Raw genomic sequence first — 26972 nt, forward strand, 5'->3', positions numbered from 1 at the left:
AGTGTGGTTTACATCTGGTATGAGCACTATGGGGGGTGTATGCCATCCGACATTTTTTGTTGTTGTTGCACAGTGCAATTGCTGCTGTCAAACAGGCAGAGGTAGTGCTTTAAGTGCTAATGTGCACTACAGTACCATTTCTGCCTGTCTGAAAGCCATAGTATCAGAACAGGGGGGGACTCCTTCTTGTCTTTGTTCACATGGCACAGCCAAGGGGAAGACTTCCCTCACTCTGAACTGCCTGGGTCTGGTAAGATCTGCACTAAAGGGGAGTCTGTATTGAGGGGGTGTCTGTACTGAATGGTTCTGTCCCGAATGGTGTCCTTACTGGGGTGTTGGTACTGAGGGGGTCTGTACTGAGGGATCTGTACCGAAGGATGTCTATACTGGGGAATGTCTGTACTAGGGGGGGTCTGTACTGAGGGGTGTCTGTATGGGGGAACCAGTACTGTTGGGGAGTCTGTACTGACAGAGGTCTGCACTGGGTGGGGTCTATACTGGGGCATTTCTGTACTAAGGGGGGCTGTATTGGGGTTGTTTGTACTGAGGGGGGGGTTGTACTGGAAAGGGTCTTTACTAAAGAGAATCTTTACTGTGGAAGGTCTGTGTGTGTGTGTGTGTGTGTGGGGGGGGGGGGGGGGGGGCTGTACAGAAAGGGTATTGGGGGTGTCTATATTGGGGTAGTCTGTTCTGGAGGGTGTCTGTATTTGGGGGATCTGTACTGAGGGAAGTCTGTACTGGGAAGGGTGGACAGTGCTTAAGGGTTTGTACTGAGGGGTAATTATAGGAGCGGTGTCTGTATTGAAAGGTTAGGCTGGGCGGGGGGCACTGTACTGAGTGGGGTTTGTACTGGGGGGAGTTGTCTATACTGAGGAGTTATAATGAGGGGGTTTGTACTGAGTAGTTAGGATAGGCAGGAGATTTGCACAAAAAGCCATAAAAACCCAACAGAAATTCTAACAATGTCCTACTCTATCTAAAACTAAAAAGAAAACGTTTTTACAATACATTTTTAACTGCTAAGCAGATATATACCGCTCTGGGCAGACATTTTGTAAAGAGCAATATTCTGATTATATACAGGCTATCTCAGAAGGCAGGTGTCTATAGCTCATGGACAGATAGAGACATATTACTGCCACAGTGCAAGTAGGTGGTAGGTGCAACATCTCATATTCCATAATAGGGGTGCTGAGATTACATCTGATATGCAAACATTTAGAAGACTGATTTGGGGAGGAGGTGGGTCATGGGCAGGATGAGGAGACAGGATTCTTCTTGTAGAAAATAGGCATAACCATACTGTATATACACACACATTTCTATTGCATTATATAATCATTTTCTTGTGAAGGAGAATATGAGCAAACTGCAAATAGAATAACTGAAATAAACGTATTTGAAGCTGTCAAGCTGAAACTTTTCAAATACTCCAGTCATTGTGATTAAAGCACTGTAGATTTCTTTGCAGCAATTTTGGAAACATCATTTTCAAGATTGTTGCTTATACAGATTTCAAGCACCTTTTACTGAAAGCAGAAATGCCACCCACTGGGTCTGTAAAGTAGCTAAAATATAGTTATATGTAAGAATATGCATCTGCATGTCAAGATGAGTGCTTGCCTTATTTCTTACTTCTTATTCACTTCTTATACTGTTAACAAAATCATGTTTCCACTCCTGGAGAACCCTTGTTCAGTAGCTGAGCTCCCACACAGCTACCGTGCATGAGAGAAGAAACATAAATGTTTGCTTCAAGCTGAATCAAGCATGATTGCTGTTATTTTATTAGTCAAACATTCTGCCAACTGTGTAGCTAACACACAAAGAGGGCAACACAGGTACAGTATGGAGCAAAGACCATTGAAGGAGCTAATGAAATGCTGAATAATGTTATGTACCTTCCTACTGGTGGTTTGCTTTATAGCTGCACTGAAACACCCACTGACAGCAGTTGTTATTTTGGTTGACTATTTGTCTAAGGTGCAGGATACCAATAATAGCATCACAAATTCCTCCACATATATTAATATTTTGTATTTTTAACTTCTGCCACAGGCTAATGAAGATTGGGTAGGGAAAAAGGACAGCTACCTTTAGTATCTGCTGTCCCTTTTTACTGTGTGCTCTGGACATTTCAGAAAAAAAAGTGCATTTAAAACAATTGATGGAGTGGATTATAAAGGTGCCAATATGAACTCCAGGAAGTCAGCCACTTTATAAAATGTTCAGGCATACTATTATAAGTTAAAGTGATTGTAAACAATCACATTGTAAAACAACCCATTCAGTTTAAAATAGAAATGAAAGGCAAAACATTTTTGTAAAGATATAAAAATACATTATAAATACTTTTTTACCCTTTTTTATAAGTGATCACATTCCCTCTGTTCTCAGCTGCATACAAGCTGAGGGGAGGAAAAGAAGAAGCAAACTGAGCTTCCCAGTGAATGGCTGTGCAGCGAGAGCATGCCAGGACAAGTCTGATCATTGGAGGAGAGCACATCTATGGAACTGACCACAATGTGCTCTCTTGCTTAGTGTGGTCAATTTTTAATAGGAAATCAAAGGGACTGGCAGGAACACCAGGAATTTCACATAAAGGAAGCAATACAAAGAGAACAGGAACAGGTACAGCAGGCACATATCATGAATAGGGAGTTTTGGGGTAACAAATGCTTTAAGCTTAAAAAAAGCATGCTGTCTCTTTAACTATCACATATTACAGCCTATCAATGATTAACGTTCAGATAACACACAGGGGTTTATTTACGAATGCTAAGAGGGTAAAATGAGTCTTAATTCTGCAGAGAAACCAATCAGCCTCCAGGTTTTATTACTAAATCTTAATTAAACAAGCTGATGTTAGAAGCTGATTGGTTTCTCTGCAGAATTATGACTAATTTTGCCCTCTCTCGTTTTAGTAAATAAACCCCACAGTGTTCAAATTATCTCATATCATGTGCAATTTGCAAAAAAACAATATGCAGTAAAGATCAATTAACAATTAAGGTACCCAAAAGTTTGAATTTCATGTACCAAACCAAGGTAAAAGGTACAAAGTGCAAAGAAACATTCATAAATACTGTAAGTGAATAAAAATAAGTTAATGTTTAAAAAAAAAAAAAATCTAAAAAAGTCCATCCAGGTGACAAAGACAAAAATGTGCTCTGTGCTTAGAACCATAAAAAGTACTTCAGTGCTTTTGTATCACAGTTAAAGAGGAAGTAAACGCTGATGGGTTTTACTTCCTCTTTGTTTCCCTGCAAAGGTAAAGCATAATGGGCTACTATGCATCAAGCACCTACAGGTAAGCCTTAATCTAGGCTTTCCTGTAGGTTAAAGTGGTCTGTAAGGGTTTACAACCACTTTAAGGCAAAAGAGTCTGCTTACCAGACCAATATGATCTCACACATGGAGATCATCAGCGCTTTAGCATATTCCACTTTAGAGAACCAATACTCTCACTATCTTGTCTCAGCAACCACATAAATCACCGCTTGCTGTGGTATCCCCACCATGAGAAGGTAGTTAATCTTCTGGACTCCACCAACAGACTCCGACATACACCTTATTTTCCCTTTGTTATAAGTGATCACATTCCCTCTGTTCTCAGTTGCATAAGAGCTTCAATTTTTAGCTGTTGGTCACAGAACTCATCTTCTGCCACTGGATGGCTTCAATCTTCTGAAGACATTATTCAAATTACTTTCTCTGAACCCAAGCTGTCTGGGACCATATTCCCAGTCTGTGACTCTCTTCATAGTCTCCAGCTGTAGCAACCAATTTTTTCTGACCAAACGCACCCTCTCAAAGGTTGGAGAGCACCACTGGTATCTCCCCCAGAGTTGGAACTTTACTTTTTAAAATTCAAGCTTTTGGGTACACAAATTGTTAATTGATCTTTATTGCATATTGTTATTTTGCACATGATATGAGATAGTTTGTGTTATCTGAACGATAATCACGTATAGGCTTTAATACATGATAGTTAAAGAGACAGAACACTGTTTTTTTAAGCTAAGCGTATGTAGGTCCTGTATTCAGGAATCAGTTTAGTTTCAAAAGTGGCTGAGCGCGAGTTTCAAATTTTATCTATATACTCTAAGTTAAGTCCAACTAGGTGCATGTCACCTTGTAGACTTATCTCTTTAATTTACACCTGACAGTTTTAAGGAGCTCTGGGAGAGCAGCTATCATGCTGTCTTCTCACACACAGCATTTCTGTCTGCCCTCTCCTCTGCTGCCCATTCACAGAAGCCTTTGTATTTTGTGAATGAGTTCACATAATACAAAGTGCTCTGTGATTGGGCAGGAGGAGGGAAAGGTGGGCACAGCAACTGCATACAACTTTGCAGCTTTAGGATCTGAGCCCAGAAGGTCCAGCACCGGAGTGCCGGTGTTCTATCAGAATAGCGAACCCATCAGATTAGGTAATGGAAGTGACGTTTTGGCAGCTGTGCATGGGCTTTCCACCGCTACTAGGCAGCAGCAGACATCTTACTACACCCAGCTACGTCTTGAATTCCAGAGTACAGCAATAAACTGAGCATATATAAAGAAATATAGTATATCGACATCTGTGATACTGTTTGGATGTTACATTTTGAAAAGAACCTGGATGCTAACAGTATGAAGGTGGCGGAGGTGATATTGGTACACCACGCACTGCTCAGCGCTAAACCTTTATGCTCTCAACATCCAAACAGCATCACAGATGTCAATATACTATATTTTATTTATATACGCTCAGTTTGTTGCTAAAATTACTCTGAAATTCAAGAGGTAGCTGGGTGTAGTAAGATGTCTGCTGCCATCATCTGACTGCAGGTGTTCTGTCAGATTAGCAAACCTGGTAGTGGTGTAACACATGAGCAGGTGATGGAACATTACTTCCGTTACCTAATCTGGCGGGTTCGTTATTCTGACAGATAACCAGAAGAATAGTGACAGCATATGTAAATTGAGGAAATAAGTTCATGAGGTGTCATCATGAACCTTGCTGCACCTAACTCATAGTATTCCTGCACATTTTACAAAGTGGCTGAATTCTTGGAGTTCAGCTTTAAGGTCTTCAGAGGAAGAGGGGGTACAATAATAACTGCTTATTACTAGTATGCTGCTGGAATCATCTGTGATATTTATATTGATGTATATAAAGAGCAGAGTTGAAGCACTGAATGGATTACATTCAATGCTATTTGTTTACATCTGTCAGCTTTGTGACAGCACCATCTTGTCACACCTCATTTCTCAGGCCTCCGCACCCAGACATAGCCCTGAGGTTGTTAGCAGAGTTGTCGTACTTCACGGTGTGCATATGCTTTAAATGCCTTCTGTTCATGGTTCACTTCTCTCCAACTGCTGATAGTTCACCTGAACACAATCGCTGGACTTAAAAGTAGAAAGCATCAACCTTTTATCGTCCTTGATGTTTTCTCCTTGTTTAGCTGACTGAAACAATTATCTCTGTCTACCAGTTCCCTCATTAAAATTATAAAACCAAATGTATCCTCAGTGTAGTGAACATGTACATTTTTTCTCAGTAGTCAGCAATTTGTGTTTGACAAAGCATAGAAAATGTAACCGGCCAGTATAAATAAAATATAGAAACTACGCTAAGTTTTATTTTTGGAATAAGGCCCCTTTTACACATATGGATTCATTTTCACAGACTCCGCTTGCTCAGCAGGGATCGATCCGTTGATCCCCGCTGAGCAGGCGGATGACGGGTCCGTCTCTTCTCACTGTGCAGAGATGGAGCTGTCAGATCTCTGCTCTCCTCTATGGGGAGATTGGATGAAAATGGACCGCCTGTCTGCTTGCATCCGATCCGATCCACCAGATAGAAAATAGGGTTTCCATCTGTCTGGATGTAGCAGAGCTGATCGGATTGGAGTGGATTGGATGTCAGTGGACATGTCACCGTTCACATCCGTCGTTCCATAGAGGTACGTAAAGTGTCCGTTCAGGTCTGTCTGAAAAAACAGACAGGCGGGCCTGAACGGTCCTCTTGTGTGAAAGGGGCCTATGGGGTGTTATGAATTGCTCTGTATTTATGTTGACTTCTTTTTATTTCACTTGATACATTAATTAAGTACAAATATAATGCAATTTTAAAAGTAACCAGAGTAAATAAACTTTTAACATGAAACAGGCTTTGGGTGTAGTCTCAAAGCGGACCTTCTAAAAAACTGGAATGTTCACTTTACTCACAGCCCCTACTACCCAAGTACAATTTGCTTAACATGTTTGTAAAGGCAGAAGGTTTTTTTTATCTTAATGCGTTCTATGCATTAAGATAAAAGAGCCTTCTGTGTGCAGGAGCCTCCCTCAGTCCCCCTAATACTTACCTGAGCCCCATCTCTATACAGTGATGTGCACGAGTGCCTCGACTGTCCAGATTGGCTGAGACACAGCAGCGGTGCCATTGACTCCCACTGCTGTCAAACAAAGTCAGTTAGCCAATCAGGAGAGAGGGGGACTGGACTGAACCGCATCTCCGTGTCTGAATGACACACAGAGTAGCAGCTCAGCACAGGTGCTCCCATAGCAAGCTGCTTGCTGTAGGGGCACTCGACAGGAGGGAGGAGCCAGAAGTGCCGGCGAGGGACCCAAAAAGAGGAGCATCTGGGCTGCTCTGTGCATAACATGTTTATTATTTTTTTAAGAAAAAGAAAAAAAAGAGATGCTAGTATCACTTTAAAGAGTAACTCTCTAGATCAGTGGTCATCAACCCTGTCCTTAGGGCCCACTAACAGGCCAGGTTTGCAAGATAACTGAAATACATCACAGGTGATATCATTTACTGCTCAGTGATTGCAGTATTCTAGTCTGCATCTCCTCAAGGTAATACATAAAACCTGGCCTGTTAGTGGGCCCTGAGGACAGGGTTGATGACCACTGCTCTAGATGATTGATGTACATAGTTACATAGTTAGTAAGGTTGAATAAAGACACCAGTCCATCCAGTTCAACCTGAGTGAGTGTGGGTGCATGTCTACAATTGACCCTATCCCTGTACATTGTGTCTCATTAAGATGCTCATCTATTATATGATTATTTATTTAAGGTACCCATATAGAGCAGTCAATTTTTACACAGCGCTCCTCACATACATCACACACCCACATCAGTCCCTACCCTCAAGGAGCCCACAATCCAAGATCCTCAACTCACATTCATATACTAGGGCCAATTTTGGACAGAAGCCAATTAACCTACCAGCATGTCTTTGGAGTCTGGGAGGAAACTGAAGTACCCACAAACCCACGCAGGCACAGGGAGAACATGTAAACTCCAGGCAGGTAATGTCGTAGTTGGGATTTAAACCAGCGACCCTTTTTACTGCTGGGCACGAGTGCTACCCAATACACCAGTGTGCCACCCATGCAGGGATTGTAGCAAACTTTGCTGCAGATTCCTACCTTTTGTTATTTTGTTAAAATAGCTCTTGGTTTATCTGTGTCTATGTGCAAAATGAATGTAAATTGGAGTGATTTTATAATTATCAATCAGCTGCTGCACTTACAGGGTTCGAATGAGGAAAGTGGCAGTTTGTATCCCTTATCCCTTAAAAGGTAATTTCCCTTTGGGAGTATCTCACCAAAATTATCTCAGCCCAAAATCTGGCTTATATCTTAGTGCAGACTTCTGAGAAAAGCAGTAAGCCAATCAGGAAAATACATATCTGGGGGGTGTTCTGTACATCACCTGAAGTGCCTCCAAGTTGCCATATTGCATTGATAGTGCTGCAGATTGAAAAGGAAAGGTAATTTATAATAGCATGCAATTACAAAATAATTGGGTGGCAATTGTATATGCTATATTTTTATTTTATTTATTATTTTGTTCCCCCCAAAAGTGGAGCTACCCTTTAAAAAAAGGTTTCTTTCCTGATAGTGACATCAGTGGACCATGCCTGCATACTGCATGCTGAAACAACCTCTTGTAGTCCTCTAAAGAAACCTGTGTGACAGAGAGACGCGCATGCGCACAGTTGGAAAACAGGAGCATAGTATTGTCACTCTGTAATAGGAAGTACCTGAAAAAGTACCTTTATGGCAGGATCACATATTTTTTAAATGCCTGTTCATGTGACAGCTTATATAAGATTGTATGGGTTGGGTTTACATATAATTTACATTTTGAAATTTTTATCAACACATTTTTAGTCCTACACAGCTCTAAATTCAAAGTGTACAGAGATGTCACATCTCAAAAACTGTGTAAAAATCCTGCTCCCCTTGAGCTCTGCATGCCGACTAAAGGGAGTTGAACCATGCTCTATTAACTTAATAGGAAGGAAATTGCACTTTGATGATGCCAGATCACAGATGACTACCACCCCCCCCTAATGACCCACCCAACACGGGTTTGATCTCTGTGATCAAACCTGGACTGAGTGAAACATTGCTGAGGGGCAGTCATAGGTGGGGCTGCAGTGTACCATATGCGGATTTAATAAAGTTGAATGTGATCTGACACTTTCAGTGTGCGACTTTCTGCTTTCCTACTAAAGGAGAGTATAATTTCATTCACAATTCCATAACAAGAAGAATACTATTTAAATATGGTATATTTTTAAACAGACTGAAGACAGGGCATATTGATCAAAATCATGGTCTATAGAAACTGTTGACAGTGGTTCACATATAGCATCATACAACCAGTGAAGGAAGAGACTTTTCAAACTAAATTGACATAGAATCCATATATACAAAATCAATGAGTTTTTTTTTATTTTTTTAATTACAATTCATATGAAAATCCACCAGACATAAACATTAAAAATGTGGAATCAAACATATGCATATATATGAGAAGAGTCAAAATTGTCCTTCAATGATAATAGTCATGAATAATTCATTAATGTTTTTTGAGACTCCACAAAGCTTTGGTTGAGTGGTCTATATACTGTATACTCTAATGCCGGGTACACACGATCAGATTTTCCGACAGGAAATGTTGGATGTGAGCTTGTTGGCGATAAGCCTGACCATGTGTATGCTCCATCGGAGATTTGTTGTTGGACTTTGCACCAACAAATGTTGGCTAGCAGGTTCTCAAATTTTCCATCAACAAATGTGTGTTGTCGGACTTTCTGATCGTGTGTACACAAGTCCGTTGGACAAAAGTCTAAAGTACAAACATGCATGCTCGGAATCAAGGACGAGCCGGAAGAATAGGTCTTATAAAACTAGTGTTCGTAATGGAGATATCACATTACTATTGAACTTCCTTTTTATCGGCTCACTGTATGTTATGTATGTCACTACGTTCGTAATTGTTCACCAACATTTGTGTGACCGTGTGTATGCAAGACAAGTGGGAGCCAAAACCCTTTGAACAAAAATCCATGAAAAATCAATCCAGAAATTGCCTATGTGAAAATTCCTCCTCTAAATTCTGCGTGCTGACCAGAGAACCCAACCACACTTTATGTACTCAATAGGAAAGTAATAAGTTGCACATTGAAAATGTCAGATCACAGATGACCACCATTCTCTGACATTTCACCAGGTAGAAGCTTGATCTCTGCTTTCCTACTAAATGAGAGTGTAATTGCATCCACAATTTAATTTTAAAAAATACTCTTTCGTTATGTTTTTTTTAAACACAGAGTGAAGACGCAGAAGAGAGTTTAATAAGACTCATGGCCACTCATTACAATTAGAAGAAAAGAGGTTTAACCTTTAAACTACGTAGAGGGCTCTTTACTGTAAGAGCGGCAAGGATGTGGAATTCCCTTCCACAGGCGGTGGTCTCAGCGGGGAGCATTGATAGCTTTAAGAAACTATTAGATAATCACCTGAATGACCGCAACATACAGGGATATACAATGTAATACTGACACATAATCACACACATAGGTCGGACTTGATGGACTTGTGTCTTTTTTCAACCTCACCTACTATGTAACTATGTAAGACAGGGCAAATTAATCAAAATCAGGGTCTATAGCAACTGCTGACAGTGGTTCATATACACTTTCGGTCAAAATAATTCCAGGGATTCAATTATTTTGCGAGTCATTAGTGAATCATAAACTGTCAATATATGCAGTATGAGCAGGCGACCTCGGCAGGAGAGGTGACAAATGAATCACTGATGGCCACATCATTTTTGGGGCATCACAACCAGCTAGGATAATGGTCCTTGAAAAGCATTAGCACTTACTGATTGTGGTGAAATTTTACTTTACAAAGAATAACCAGTCATGTGCAAGAAAAACAGGATTTTTGCTTACACCTGACTGAATGATTGAAGTCGGCAGAGCTTTACCTCATTCACCAAGCTCTGGGGTAAATTCTCTTGCAAATTGAGCAGGCTATTTGCCTTTAGTAAATCAACCCCAATTTGTGTACCTGTATGTACAGTATGTTGCAAATATTTTCATTTTATGTGGGAATCTAATGGAAATCTAATGGAAATATTCCAAGTTTTGCACCCACTTGTTTGTGCCTTGAAAGGACAGAAGTTATTTTCTTATTCACCGTGTTTTTATCACATTTTGGACAAAAGATAACTGATTTTTCACTATGTTTCCTAGTCATTTTCGTTTTCTTTGGCCTTGTCTTCACAGCTTTATAAATTGCTGAGAAATTGCCAGTGAATAAAGGTTGACTGGAAATGCTTGTATAGACCTTTCCTTAAAAAATGGGGTTGCAAGCAAACAGCATCTGGAAGTTGTTGGCACCTGAATTTTTATTTTGTCTTATTTGTATAGATGGCATCAAATTTTGTGCAGCTTATAGCAGTCTTCTGTCCCAGCCAAGAGTTTGTATAGTGCCACCACATAAAGCACTGTACATATTGTCCTTGTATTGCCCTGCTAAACATAATAAGAAGACCAGACACATTCGATCTTTCCTTGACCATACTGAAAAATGGCTGCAGAATGATAACCTAGAAATTCAATGCACTTTTTGTTGAGTAAGGCCCTTTCACACCAGATGGATTCTGTTCAGATTAGCAGGGGATCACCTCACAGATCCCCTGCTAATCGGAGTAGAGCGGGTGGATGAAATGTCCATGTCCGCTTAGTTTCTGCAGAGTGGACACAGAGAGAACCCACTCTGCTCTATGGGCGACCGGGAGTAAACAGACTCTGCTGTCCATTTACACCCATCTACCCTGCGATCCGCTCCCCCTAAATGGAAGAGGACGTTCCCCTTACATTATTTTTTAGCAGACATGATCAGACACCGAGGCAGACACAAGTCCCTTTACACCCGCCTGTCCTTAGAGATGAATGGACTTTTTGATCTGAAAAAGTGATAGGCAGAGTTGATCAGAACAACTGGGACACATCACTTCACATTGTCACTAAGCTTACTAAAAGGACTTTTTTCTTGCTTTCTGACTCCATGAGCATTGTCAATCGAAAGGAAACACTGACAGCATTAAAAACCTGATCAGAGTTCTATTTCCTATAGCTTTTGAAACAAAACAAAATGCCCAAACTTAGGAATTAGATGTGGTTGCAGAAAAGCATAAGATACATCAATAATGTATACTGTACATGTACATACCATTAGCTTAAAAAATACCTGTACTAAAAGAACAGTTGTCCTTCAAGTAAACCTCTTACCCTGCTGAGTGCAGCCTGCCTGGTGGGATTATATTTACCTTTATCCCAGCTCCAGAGATATTCACTGTTAGATATTACCTGATTCCACGCATTGACTGTGAAGAAAATACATGGGCCATGTCCATTATTGTTCTTTAATATAAATTACCGTATCTTAGGTTTTGTAAACCTTCTTTCTTTGTATGGCTTATGATTTTATACATTTGAATATATACATGAGAGCTAGCTTTGTTAAATATTTGCGCTGTGGTAATTGTGCTTTTCTTTTCTGAAGCCTGTTGATTGTTTTAGACTAGTTGAAAATAACAGTCTGTTGCTAATTGTTTATATCTCAGTAGGTGGTAAACAAGGGTACTGACCCTTCCTGAGATAATGACAGGCACTAGAAGAAGAATCTGCAAATCTGTACATGAAATAAAATCAACAAAACATGGAGCAGTAAACATGTGAAAACATGATAATTCAATTAAAAAAATCAGTTCATCTTAAATTGTCTTAATAGAAAAAAAACGAAATGTGGAAAATTTAGAGCCATGTGTGCACAGTATTAGCATCAAAAAATGACACTCAGTGTCAAATGGCAATACTGACATTTAAGGTTAAGATGTTACAAATCTATCTGTTGTGCTGCTTTAATTAGACTGTTATGGTTTGATGTTTTTACTTAAGCGATATATATATATATATATATTTATATATATATATATATATATATATATATATATATATATATATATATATATATATATGCTTAGCTAGGGGAAAATGTAATCGTATAAGCACATTTTTAGTTGTCATGTCAATGGGTAACTTGTGTAAACACCTAATTAAAAACTTTTAAAGTCATAAAAAGATGCAAGAAAAGCAATTTTAAATGTGTTCAGAATAGATATGTTCTCTATGATTTAGGGCAGGGGTCTCCATACTGCAGCCCGTGGGCCAGATGTGGCCTTTGCTTGCCTTTATCCGGCCCTTGGGGCACTATTCCTTCCACTGCCACCAGCAACGGGATACTATTTCTCCCACTCATATCAGAAATGGGGAAGTAATTCTCCCACTGACCAATTATGTAAAAATGTTTTGCTCCCACATCTATGCCAGCGCATTTTCTACTCCCACTGGCCCTAGTGCCCCCCCACCCACCCTAAAGTTTGAAGGACAGTAAACTGGCCCTTTGTTTCAAAAGTTTGGAGACCCCTGGTTTAGGGAATGGGATTTTTTTTCTAGAACATGTCAGAAGTCTTTAGGACTCAACATTTATGTTTGACTAATTTTATTCATTGTACAGTATGTACTGTATTTTTTTAACTTGTTTGTTATTATTTTGTTTTCAATCATTTGCACACAATCTTACATTTACAAATAAACATTTAATATACTGCAACAGATTCCCAGATCAATATAGTTTATAGAAAAGCTACCATACATTCCCTTTAAAAGGATATGGCCACAACGCAACCCAGGGGGAAAAAAAAAACACTGCAGCCACCCTTTTAACCCTTTCATGACTAAGACTATTTTTGAAATTTGGTGTTTACAAGTTAAAAATCCGTATTTTTTGCTAGAACATTACTTAGATCCCCAAATATTATATATATTTTTTTAGCAGAGAATCTAGAGAATAAAATGGCGATTGTTGCAATATTTTATGTCACACAGTATTTGTGCAGCGGTGTTTTAAATGCAACTTTTTGGGAAAAGGGACACTTTCATGAATTAAAAAAAAAACAAACACTAAAGTTACCCCAATTTTTTTGTATGATGTGAAAGATGATGTTACGCAGAGTAAATAGATACCAAACATGTCACGCTTTATAATTGCATGCACTCGTGGAATGGCGACAAACTACGGTACCTAAAAATCTCCATAGCCGACGCTTTAATTTTTTTTTGCGGTTACCGTGTTAGAATTACAGAGGAGGTCTAGTGCTAGAATTATTGCTCTTGCTCTGTGTGATTTGAACACCGTTTACATATGTGGGCACGACTTCTGTATGCGTTTTCTTTGCTGCGAGAGCTCACGGGGACGATTTAAAAAAATGTTTTTCTTATTTATTTTATTTATTTTTATATTTATAAATTGTGTTTTTAAAACTTTTTTTTTGATCACTTTTACTGCTGTCGCAAGGAATGTAACCATCCCTTGTGACAGTAATAGGTGGTGACAGGTACTCTTTATGGAGGGATTGGGGGTCTAAAAGACCCCCGATCTCTCCTTTGTACTTCAAAGTATTCAGATCACTGAAAACTGTGATTCTGAATACTGTATATTTTTTTTTAAACCAGTGCCATTAGCAGCCGAGTAAACGGGAAGTGACGTCATGACGTCGCTTCCGTGTTTACGATTAGGAGGCTGAAACAAAGCCACTCATGGCTTCGTTCCAGTCCGTCTCCAGCCACTGCAGGCGGCCGATTGGTCATCGGGCCTTCCGATGGAACGGGAGGCCCAGTAAGAGCGGCGAGAGGCGGCGGGAGGGAGGGTCCCCTCCCGCTCCTCCGGTATAACAGCCGAGCGGTTTTTAGCTGCATCGGTTGTTATAACTGAATAGCTGATCGCCGGCTCTAAAAAAACAGTACCGGGATAATGCCTGCAGCTGCGGGCATCATCCCGGTATAACCCCGGAAAGCTGAGTATGCACATCTGCGTATGCTCAGCGGGAAGGGGTTAAACATCATAAAGCATCTTTGCCTACCTTGGCACATGGAACATGTCATCAAATAAAAGCACATAACATCAGGGTCAAACCATGATTCTCCCATTAAACCAGAAGACAGCATCTTATTTAAACCAGAACATTGAAAAAAATTAAAATAAAAGGCTGTATTAATTTTATACGTTGATGTATATAATCTCTTGATGGCACAAGTAAAGTCCCATTTTTATGACCCCCACTCTGTTTAGGCAGGACATGTTCTATACCAGTGGTTCACAACCTCAGTCCTAAAGTACCCCTATCGGGCCATGTTTTCAGGTTTTCCTTTACTTTGCACAGCTGCTTTAAATCAATATCAATTGTATGGTATTGATAAGAGCTATTTTATCCAAGGGAAGTTCCCAAAATATGGTCCGTTGGGGGTACTTGAGGACTGAAGTTGAGAACTACTGTTCTATACGATATGTCGTTAAGGTATGATGCCCCTAAAATAATAGATATGGAAAGAAAGGACAATTCCACCTTATGTCTTCTTGGGTGCAGGCCACTGTAGTGAATTGGTGGATGGCGCCATCAAGAAAATATAGGAAAATTAGAATCTTCACCAGAACACCTGGGTTTATTGATAATCCTATATTTTATTCTAATAAAACAACAGGTGTCACAAGCTAACATTCCCAAAATGTTCCTGTTACTTCATGTGAATAAAGGACAGGATTATTACTATATCAAGGTATTATAGGGAAGATTCTTATTTTATATCTTGAGATCCATCCACCCAAATGTGTAACTAGTATCCAGTATAAACTAGTATACTCCCTGTTACTTTACTGATACTTTTTACCTGATACTTTTATGAAGTTACAATCTGCTCGATATTGTACTGGCCCAACTGGCAAAACTAGGACTTGTTGTAAATTCTGTTAGCAGGAATTGGATATTAAAATAAACTGATATTTGTCCTAGAAAGGGTGGCAAATGACAACCCTCCACAAGTAGTTAAATACCAGTTCAAATACCTCTCTGTAGCCGAGGAAAATACGGACAGGACAACATTCTTCTTCCTGCCAGGTCACCTGCAAATACTGCACTGGTCTCTTGTTGGGTTTTTCTCCATATGCATTAGGATTAAAGCATTACAGGACATTGAATCAATATTCTTCATAATGTATTATAGTTTCTCCATCCACAGCCAACTTTAGCCACATGTACATTCTACTCCATTGATCATCTCATCCAAAAATAATTGCTTTTAGATATTCTTTTAAAATAAATACCATATTTTTAATTCCTAGTCTAAACAGGGATAAATCTAGTTGGAATGTGTCTTAATTGAGCATTGAAACAACAGATTTAATTTTGCTCATGGCAAATGTATCAGCTCTTTGCCATATGTCATTTTTTTGTATGCACAGAATGTTACTGCCAATGAAAATATTAAATAATAGCTGTGGCCATTGCCTGAGTTTACCACTATTTCAAGCAAGGCATATCATGGGCGGTGACTGTATGTCTGTAATGCCCCGTACACACGGGGTTCGGACATTCCGACAACAAAATCCATGGATTTTTTCCGACGGATGTTGGCTCAAACTTGTCTTGCATACACACGGTCACACAAAGTTGTCGGAAAATCCGATCGTTTTAAACGCGGTGACGTAAAACACGTACGTCGGGACTATAAACGGGGCAGTGGCCAATAGCTTTCATCTCTTTATTTATTCTGAGCATGCATGGCACTTTGTCCGTCGGATTTGTGTACACACGATCGGAATTTCCGACAACGGATTTTGTTGTCGGAAAATTTTATCTCCTGCTCTCCAACTTTGTGTGTCGGAAAATCCGATGGAAAATGTCCGATGGAGCCCACACACGGTCGGAATTTCTGACAACACGCTCCGATCGGACATTTTCCATCGGAAAATCCGACCGTGTGTACGGGGCATAATTGTTTCAATATTAAAAAAAAAAACAAATAAAAGGGTCATATTCATGTATTATTTTTACACCTGGGGCACTATTATATGTTTATATTCTCTGGATGTTTTGATTGCTTCATCCAGCTGCTTTAGTGTTTATTCTATGGGTTAGCAATGTTTGATTGTGTAAGTGAATAAAGAAAGCATGTACTGATGGAAATATGTAGCTTTTATTAACTTTTTTCTTAAATTGCTGCTTTGCTGTTTCTGGCAAACATATTTCTAGAAGCACTAACCAAGAACAACCATGCATATTAGAAAGTCAGAAGTCTGCATACTTTTTTTGATTTAATGGATTACTGAGGCCATTGGATTAGCATGGTAGTCAGGTAAATAGCATTTTGAGAAAGACAGGTCAGGATTGGCTGCTCCATATTCTCTTAAGGTAGGTTTATTATAAGGACTTATCCATACTTAGGATTTTAGTAGTTTGTGAACAATTAGTAACACAAGAGAGTGCTTGTGTGTCAGAATTTGCATGTATTGCCTATGGATACTTTTAGAGAGCTTGCAAGGGTTAGTAGGTTGGAGGTCATATCTCCACATTCCTTGGGTTTCCCTCTGGTTCACTTAAGCCCTGATGAGCGTGTTCTTGCTTGGGGTATTTATTGAACATTCTGTGACTTGAACTATTCCATTTTGTACAGAATATGAAAACCTTGCACCACTTACTGTATTTACATTGGATTTGATTTCACATTTGCTAAACTTTGGGCAAATCCTTTTGAAAAGTGCAACTTTAGTTGCAAAGTGAATGGCCTATTTGCCTTTAATAATACAACTCCATTGTATTATTGTCTTCGCTTTTCTTCATCAGTAGAGATGAGCAAACCTGCCTAAGTTTGGTTAGCAAACAGTTTTCCAAATCTTGCTTGAAGTTTTATGTTTATGAACTTTGCAGAGAACCCCATTGAAGCTATAAGGGGGGAATTTTGAAGCCAATCACTGCCACAGAGTAAATGTAACAATGTCAAAATTAAAATAAATAAATAATTAGTAAACACAGATTTTTCAACTCATTTTCAACACACTCACACACTGACAATATGGTTGCCTTCAACCCACCATTTTATAGAAAGGGAGCTGAGTTATCCATTTGTTCAAATTATTGGCCCTTGTGACCCAGCTGACCAGGGGCAAGGGTTATGCGGTACACTATAAGTCGTTCTTTTTGGCCAAAGCTTGTATTTCGAACCCATGTTAGTGTCCAATGTAAACCTCATCCCTAATCATCAGTAAAGAACATGCAAAATAAGGTTATCTGCATCATATATTCTTTATATTTTCCCAGCATATATAGTGTTTTGTTGCATTGAAGTGCCAAACTGGTGTTTGTTATTTGTATAATGCAAGGATACCTATGGGTCATTCATCAAATTGTCTAAACACCTTAAGACCACCCACAGTATTACTACTAGGGGTAGGCAGCACGGCAGGCTTAGCAATGTATAAATACGTTGCTTTGCACAGTGCTCTGCTCCCGTAACAGCTGTGTCTGATGGTTTATGGTTCCCGATATGTGGCCGCTTTGAAAATTTGTTTTTCTTTTCAAAAGTTTTGGTCTTTTTTTCATTTATAATGGAAAAAAGTGAAATACCCAGTGGTGATCAAATACCACCAAAATGAAGCTCTATTTGTGTGAAAAAAAGGTTATACATGTCATTTGCATACAGAGTTGCATAAACGTGCAATAGCCATTTAAAGTAGCACAGTGCTGAAAAGCAAAAAACTGCTTGTGTTGCCTTTACCAATCAAATTACCACTGTCCTTTTCCAGAGCACTTTTTCAAATAAACACATCAATTTGATTACTATAAGTAACATGAGTCTTTCTTCAGAAATGTCATGGAAGGTAATAAATTGAAGCCTTATGCTTTACTGTCACTATAGGAATGAATGAATATAACATCATAATTGTTGTGTAGCATCACAGCTTAAAGTAAAACCACCACAAACAGGGCCTTAATACTGTCATAAAACTGGGAGCATATAATGAAAATTTGTATAACCAGATGTTGCCTTTAGTGAACACACCATATGAAAGGCATAAGTAGGTCCAGAGATAGAGGCTGTGTTTTTTATGCAAGTTTAAACTGTCCCTGCCAAGTTTGTTCTTGCCCCCCCCCCCCCCAACATCCCATGCCTTGCTATTGGTTTTATACAGTTTTAAATACCCTTAAAGTAGAATTTTAGTCAGAAAAATAATTATGCTAGAGTACTTCAGGCTGGCCCCTTTTGCAAGTATAGATATGTAAAACATTAAAAATAAGTGGCCATACTGTTTAAAATCCAGTAATACACTCTCTCACCCTACTCTGCACATGCTCAGTTGCTCTCTATTTTTAGGCACTGTGCCAAATTTGTAGAGGCCGATCTGCTGACAGCCTAAAGATTCACTGCTGTTCTGGGGCTCTGGGCTTCAGCAAAATGGTGGCAGCCTCCAAAGAAGAAACAGGGGCAATGCTGGAACCAATTTACAGCACACGCTAATTTTTGTTGTATAATTATTAATGTGGAATGTATGTTTCTTGCAAAAGAACATTATTTTAGTTGTTATGAGTGAAATTCCACTTTAAGGACCAAGAGGAAAGCTCACGAAAGAAGGTAGGGCCATGAATGATTTTTAGAGGAAAGGTCAAAATTTGTAATTCCTTTCCATTTCCCTGAAAGTAAACCCTTAAAGTGAGTGTAAACCCACACCTGCAAGACAAAGGCATAATGAGCTAGTATGCATAGCATACTAGCTCATTATGTAATACTCACCTGAGATCGAAACCCTCGCTGCAGTGCCCGTACACTGTTTCGGAGGCCGACATCACTCCCGGGGGTTACTTCCGGGTTTTGCGGCTCCGGTTCTGTGATTGGCCGGAGCCACAAAGATGTCACTCTCGCGCATGCGTGTGGTAACAGCACATACGTGCCATTGCTTCAGTTTGTGTCAGTGTGCATGTGCCGATGGCGTAGGCACATGCAAATACAGGGGATATCTCCTAAACTGCGCAGGTTTAGAAGATATCCTGGGTAGCTACAGGTAAGCCTTATTATAGGCTTACCTGTAGCACAAAGTGGTCTGTAAGGGTTTACAACCACTTTAAGAATTTTTCGTCCTGTGCTTAGCCCTAAGATTCTTATCTATTGAAGTTGAAACAATCTTGAGAAATCCCATCTACAGATTTGTTTTTTTTTTGTTTTTTTTAGGCATGCTTATCTAGGTTAAATTTGAGGTCACTCTGGAATTCCTATCTTGGAAACCTGAGATCTGATTTATCTACCCATATATCTTCCTTGTGGAGGATAGTAAAAAGTGATTGGTAGAGTCAAGCTTTCACTCAGACTGCAACAGATTGCATGATCGTGTTTCAGTCCAATCTAGGTTGGACGGGAGCCAGTTTGTTTATCTATCAGTATGTCAGTAAAGCTATCTATCCGGCTATTAGTTCTAATGTTAATTTAACATTTTCCTTAATAGAATAGGAAATTAGCAGCAACACTTGGCTGTTGGCACCTGTCTAAGACATCCTGCTATTTTGTTAATAAGACAGCAGTGAAAGAAGATTGATTATCATCAGAGAGATAGCAAGCAAAGTGCTCTAGCCTGACCTCCCAAAATCTCTGCAGTGAAGTGAATGGCAGGCACGATACAATAAAATTCATCTTGATAGAAATAGTGGAAACAACCTTGCAGTAAGGGTACTAAAAATAAATCTTGTCTGCTATTTAACATGCATAGTAATGAAAGCTCTATCAGTCTCACAATGCTGATCTCAAAGATCACCCTGGTACTGGAATAATCTTGTCTCTCTGTCAGGTCTTGGTTTGCGGAAGCAGAGGCAAGCTGTCAGTCACGTTGTTTCATGGGCTCGGTCTGTTTTATTTGCTGGGCTGTTTTTGTCCACAAGCATCTCCTATCAATTTTGCTTAAAGGATACATTCATGAATTCCTATAATCTTGGCGAAAATTGTTTTGCATCCACATTGTGAAGAGAGGAATTTATAAATAAGAAGGTAGAAAAATAGTTTCCAAAATGTATATAAAGATCTTCAATCATCCTAACAACAGAGCTTGTTAAATCAATGAATTTAAGGCATTTGGAAAGTGTTGTGGTATTACATAACAGCATGTATTTGAGTAATGCTTTGCATTTTCTAGTAATTGTTAGTGCAATTGTTCTGGCTAGCAGGTTAAGTGAATAACATTGATTATCTCGTTACAATGGGATCTGAAAAATGGTGGGCTATATTGGGCAGCAAGTAAACATGTTGTTTCTGAAGTTGATGTGTTGAAAGCAGCAAAATTGGACATCACAGTTTGTGGTGTGGGGTTGCATAGCTGTGACCATGCTGACCCGTATCCACATCCAAAGCACCTATAATGGCCATGTGAGCATCAGAACTGGACAACGGAGCAATGGAAGAAGTTGGCCTGGTCTGATGAAACATGTTTTTTTTTACATCATGTAAATGGCTTTGTGCATGTGCATCACTTAACTGGGAAGAGATGGCACGGGGATGCAGTATGAGAGGATGGCAAGCAGTGTAATGCTTTGGTAAATGTTCTCCTGGGAAACCTTGGGCCCTCCCATGTATGTGGATGCTACTTTGACATGTACCACCTACCTAAACATTATTACTGACCAAGTACACCCCGTAATAGAAACAGTATTCTCTGATGGCAGTGGCTACTTTAAGCAGGATAATGCGCCCTGCCACACCTCAATGGTTCAAGAATGATTTGAGAAACACAACAAAGAGTTTGAGATGTTGACTTGGCCTCCAAATTCTCCAGATCTTAATCCATTCAGGCACCTGTGATCTGTGGGATGTGCTGGAAAAACAAGTCCAATCCACGTAGGCCCCAACTCACAACTTAAAGGACTTAATGGATCTGATACTGACAGTTTGGTGCCAGACACAACAGCATACCTTTAAAGATCTAGTGTTGTCCATTCCTTGATGGGCTCATGCTTGAGAAAGAGGGTGTTGCCCTGGAAACGTCCTCCGTCCTGTGATTAAGATCTGTCTGAGAGGTGCAGTGTTTACGCCTGTAGATGCCACATTGCTTCATAGCGGGTCTAGGCACAATTACTGTTTCCACCACTCACAGTGTTTTCTACATGGAGAATGGCATACATCCTCCTCCTGCACCTAAGCCAGACACAGGCAATTATACACGTGAGTGATACTTTGGTTGCCACTAAATTCTTTATAATTAACTTATCCTTCGCCCTTGCTGCTTTTATTTCTTCATTTTCTTTTTTAAGCCGTCACAACTTTTGCACCATGCTTCACAGAAAAACACTTGCTCTCTTTATGGAAGCAGTGGTTTCTCTACAGAGGTCAAACATTCTCCCTTTTGAGTCAGACCTAGAATTCTCCCATTGGTAGGGAACGTATACTTTACTGATTGCAGACCTATAGGAGAATTCACGCTATATATGGTGACAGAGATTTTACTGCATTGTAAAACATCTGTCACCGCAAGGACCAGTGGCGGCCCATGCACTGTGGGCGCAGCCCCCCCATTCATGTGCCCGGCCCCTTTCAGGACGCCGGACACATGGATTCCTATGGCAGGGATGGGAGGGGGTGGTAAATTTTGACGCACCTGATTAGAGCCAGAGGTTCTAATAGGCTTCAAAATAGGGTGTGCTCTCTGCGCCCCGATCCCACCTAATTGTGTAACTATAGCAAATTAATTTTCACTATTTTCATACTAACCTTCCTCCCCGCCAATCAGGAGGCAGGACGTCAGACCTGCTTCCTGGTTGGCTAAAGCGCCAGGCCACCCTATTGGATGCCTGGTGCTTAACAAGAGGAGTGAGGAGACTCGTGCTGGAGCGGAGGTTGCCCCTGCTCTGAGAGGTAAGTCCCCTTGGCTCAGTCGGCTGCATCCTGACCACCTCCCCACACACGTGGATCGCTGCTCTGGCACCCCCCCTCGGGTGCCAGAGCCACGATCTGCATGCAGGGGGTGCCAGAGCCACGAACTGTGCGTGCAGGGGGGAGGGAGTTGGGGGGATGCAGCCAGAGGCATAAACCCTGAGAGTGGAGGGGGGTTGATGGGCAAGTGGCAGTATTTGATGGGCATAGGTGGCTGCATTTGATGGGCACAGGTGGCTGCGTTTGATGGGCAAGTGGCTGCATTTGATGGGCAAGTGGCTGCATTTGATGGGCACAGGTGGCTGCATTTGATGGGCAAGTGGCTGGATATGATGGGCACAGGTGACTGCATTTGATGGGCAAGTGGCTGCATTTGATGGGCACAGGTGGCTGCGTTTAATGGGCACACATGGCTGCATTTGATGGGCACAGGTGGCTGCGTTTGATGGACACAGGTGGCTGCATTTGATGGGCACAGGTGGCTGCATTTGATGGGCAAGTGGCTGCATATGATGGCACACAAGTGGCTGCATATGATGGGCAAGTGGCTGCATTTGATGGGCACAGCTGACTGCATATGATGGGCACAAGTGGCTGCATTTGATGGGCACAGGTGGCTGCGTTTGGGCACAAGTGGCCGCATTTGATGGGCACAATGGATGCATTTGATGGGCACAATGGCTGCATTTGATGGGCACAAGTGGCTGCATTTGATGGGCACAGGTGGCTGCGTTTGGGCACAAGTGGTCACGTTTGATGGGCACAATGGATGCATTTGATGGGCACAATGGCTGCGTTTGATGGGCACAAGTGGCTGCATTTGATGGGCACAGGTGGCTGCATTTGATGGGCAAGTGGCTGTGTTTGATGGGCACAATGGATGCATTTGATGGGCACAAGTGGCTGCGTTTGGGCACAAATGGCTGTGTTTGATGGGCACAATGGCTGCATATGATGGGCACAATGGCTGCATTTGATGAGCACAAGTGGCTGCATATGATGGGCACACGTGGCTGCATTTGATGGGCACAGTGAGGCTGCAATTGATGGGGAAGTTTCAGTATTTTTCAGTTTGTTTGCGCCCCCCCAAAATCTGAGCACGCCACTGGCAAGGACACATAGCAAACAATTGTTTCCTATGTGTCCCATTCACACTGCAACGCAGCCCAGAGACACACAGCACATTGCACTTCTGTACATTGCCATTAATGATCTGCACATTTTGTATACTTCACATGAATTTTATACAAATAAAAACGAGGAGTGTGATGCACTAAATCACTCACCACACTGCCCCTACTACAGCCGTCAATGAATATCTGCCATAGAGGTAAAGGGCTACAGCAGCTGTCTGTTGTAGTGTGATCCCAGGCTACAGGTCTGACTTACTTAGCTGGGGACATGTTCTTTTACAAAGAAACCACTGCTTGCACACAGAGAGCAAGGATCCTTCTATGTAGCATGCTGGCAGGGAACAGGCTCAATCTAGTATCCAAAGAAAATGGACTATAAGATTTTAAACACCTTTTGTTATGATCACATTTCTATATATGGTCTGTGAGAGTCCTATTAACAATGGCAACAACAACCAGGTTAGTATATCTGACTATTGTATCTTTACCACTTGACATCCCAGGAAACTTAAAGCGGAGTTCCACTCAAAAGTGAAACTTCCGCTTATCCATCTGCTCCCCCCCTCCAGTGCCACATTTGGAACCTTTCAGGAGGAAGGGGGGAACGGGTACTCTGGGAAGTTCGGCCCCCTCCTCCGCCACCGAACCAATTAGAAAGCGCAACATGCTTTGCACATGCACAGTAGCGAACTGGCTGTGAAGCCGAAATGGTGGCGGCTGCACCCAGCAGCCAATCTGCAGATCAGTTGGGGTGCCGACATTGCGGGCTCCCTGGACAGGTAGGTGTCCTAATATTAAAAGTCAGTATTTGCAGCTGCAAATTTTTCATGGGGAGGGCTGGACTTCCTCTTTAAGTTCATTGACTGTACTTTAATATGAGTATTATTTCTAAAACTGAACCTTACATATGAACAAAAATAAAAAATGCAATGCCTGTCCATGTGCAACAGCAGGACTTAAAACATATGGGGTCATCTGGCCATAGTGTGAAGAAGAGACTTTCTAAAGAATTTGAGTCTGGTTTTTATTTAAATACATGCATCTGTTTACTGCAGTTGTGTCTTAAGATAATACTTAAAGGTTAAAAAAGGGTCCATGTATCCTGGTAAAGCTGGCCAAAGATGGGTCAGTTTTTTAATCAGCCAGGAGGCTGATTGAAAAAACTGAATGGATTCCCCCATCCACCTCGCTTTGTTGATGTATTCGGACAGCAAGACTCTTCCACTGTCAGAATATATTGATCCGCGCTGCAGCCAATTGGCTGATTTGCACAAACATTTTCCAACAAGCCCGTTTGTGAGACGTTGATCATTAGATCAACTTGTCATCAACAGGAATGGCCAAAATTGGATTGAAACTATGTCAGTCCACGCTGAATCAACAAAGTTTTGATCCACCTATTACTGGCCTAAAGTAGAAGTAACATAATCCATGACCACTATTATGCCAATGCAGGAATTCATTACCAGAAAGTTCCAAATTGTGCCTTGGGTCCATTAACAGTTTGCCTTTCTAGGTCAAGTCAGGGAAACCTATTCTCATATCTGGAATTTAAATTAAAAATTGTATTCAATCAATACATTTTCATGTCATAGCTTATTGTTTGTCAATAGAAGACTTTACAGAAAACAGATTACAGATAACATGAATGATTCCTCTTCAGACCATTTAATCATGTAGGGATTGTGGAATAAACAGGTTAAACATGTAAGTCTAGTCTTTTTGTTTGGCCCTGACTCTGAGACATGAGGCTGTCCAAGATATATACTATTATCATATATTATCATATATTATCATATATCATATATTACTAAATTGGCCCTAGTATGTGTATGTATGAATAAGAGTTAGGGACCTTAGATTGTAAGCTCCTTAAGTGCAGGGATGGATGTGAATGTACAATATTTATAAAGTGCTGTGTAAATTGACAGTGTTATATAAGTACCTGTAATAAATAAATAATACACCCTAAATATGGGTGCAACATGAAACATGTTCAGAAACATAAAGTAAGCCTTTAAAGTATAGTAATTCTTAAAATTCCAGGTTAGAATATGTACTTTTTCAATCTGTGTAAAATGGCTCCTTGTTTTCTGCTTCTCTGTTAAATGTTGTTAGTTGTGGGAGGGGAATAAGTAATGAAGTGTTTCTACTTTATTTTGTGTAGTAGTGTAAAATGGGCATAACAAAATAGTGTCACTCACTACCTACCTCAGGTTAGGGAACATAAACTGGGATCCAACCTGTGGTTTCTACCAACACTGTATTTCAAAATTTGTAAAAAGGCAAGATCGTATTGATATTTCACAAGGTATAAAAATGATTGTCCATTTAATCAACAAGCAAGACATTTAATTGCTAGATTTTAAAAGTGGTAATCTATTTCTTCTGCATAGTAATTGAAAGCTTCACTCTCTGTTGATCATAGGAGAATGAATTCAAACTTTACACCAAAGCAAAATGTTTTTGTATTCCCATAGAGGATCATTAACGTATAGGATCAATACATTTGTGAGTACGTGCTGCAATTCAGCAGAAACCAAGTTTAGAGAATTTTCACGCTATCCAGGCACTTCAGTGCAGGGAGTACAATACTGTGTTTTAACCCTATGCAATCACTTTCAAAAAGTATTATGTGATTCAATGTTAATATGTTCATTTATAATATTTTATAGAGTAAGAAGCAAGACCTTCCAAGAGAAGAACAAGGTCCAACAATTAAAAACTTGGATTTTTGGGGAAACCTCATTACTCTTATGGTCACTATCATTGATGAGGATAAGACTTCCTACACACCTATTTTAAACCAGTGAGTACTAAAAACTGAATGCATTCATCAATCATAATCTGCTACAAATCTACAGGGTACCATCCTGTGTTTACACCCAAGAATTTTAAGAACTGCTGTAAAAAGACTGATGCATATTTTTATGCTGTTACTTAAGGGCTATGTTAGACATATCTACTTGCTTCTCATGCCGCGTACACAGGAGTGGAATGTAGAATGCAGAAAAAGTCCGATGGGAGCTTTCCATCGTATATTCCGATCGTGTGTATGCCCTATCGGACTTTTTACGTCAAAAATTCTGACGGACCTAGAAATGGAACATGTTCTAAATATTTCCGTCGGAACCAATTCCTATCGGAAAAAACACTTGTCTGTATGCTGTTCCGACGTACCAAAATCGATGCATGCTCTGCAGCAACTACGAGACGGAAGCTATTGGCTACTGGCTATTAAACTTCCTTTTTCTAGTCCTGTCGTACGTGTTGTACGTCACCGCGTTCTTGACGGTCGGACTTTGGTGTAACCGTGTGTATGCAAGACAGCTTGAGCGGAATTCCATCGGAATTCCGTCTGAGAAACCTTCAGAGTTTATTCCGATGGAAAAACCGCTCGTGTGTACAGGGCATAAGAGTCACAAATGTCAAGACAGCAGTTTGAGAGCCAGCTTATTTTTAAGTAAACAGCAATTAAAGTAGAGCTTCAACCACATTTTAGTATTGGATGGAATGGGAAAGAGTTACACTAGTGTTATTGCTGTATGAGATTTCCCCTCACTTCTGTTCCTGGTTTCTGTTTACCTGAGATTGCAGTCTAAGGGCATAGAAATAATCATTCCGAGTTAAAAGAGACATGATTAAAAAGAGAAGTGTGATATTAAAGAAACAAAACCTACATACACACCTATGTGGCTGTCCCCCCACTGGTTCTAACACATGATCAAAAAGTT

General features: G+C 40.3%; 1 protein-coding gene across 1 annotated transcript in view; it reads left to right on the top strand.

Annotated features, from left to right (window-relative positions):
- UNC13C (unc-13 homolog C) overlaps positions 1 to 26972 on the top strand; it is an 884756-nt gene that overhangs the window by 498681 nt on the left and 359103 nt on the right. The window contains exon 19 of the mRNA XM_073618754.1: positions 25914 to 26047. Coding sequence (XP_073474855.1) covers positions 25914 to 26047 — 134 coding nt within the window. The remainder of the gene's footprint in view (positions 1 to 25913; positions 26048 to 26972) is intronic.

This window comes from Aquarana catesbeiana, linkage group LG03, assembly GCF_042186555.1.
Source record: "Aquarana catesbeiana isolate 2022-GZ linkage group LG03, ASM4218655v1, whole genome shotgun sequence".
NCBI classification, from domain to species: domain Eukaryota; kingdom Metazoa; phylum Chordata; class Amphibia; order Anura; family Ranidae; genus Aquarana; species Aquarana catesbeiana.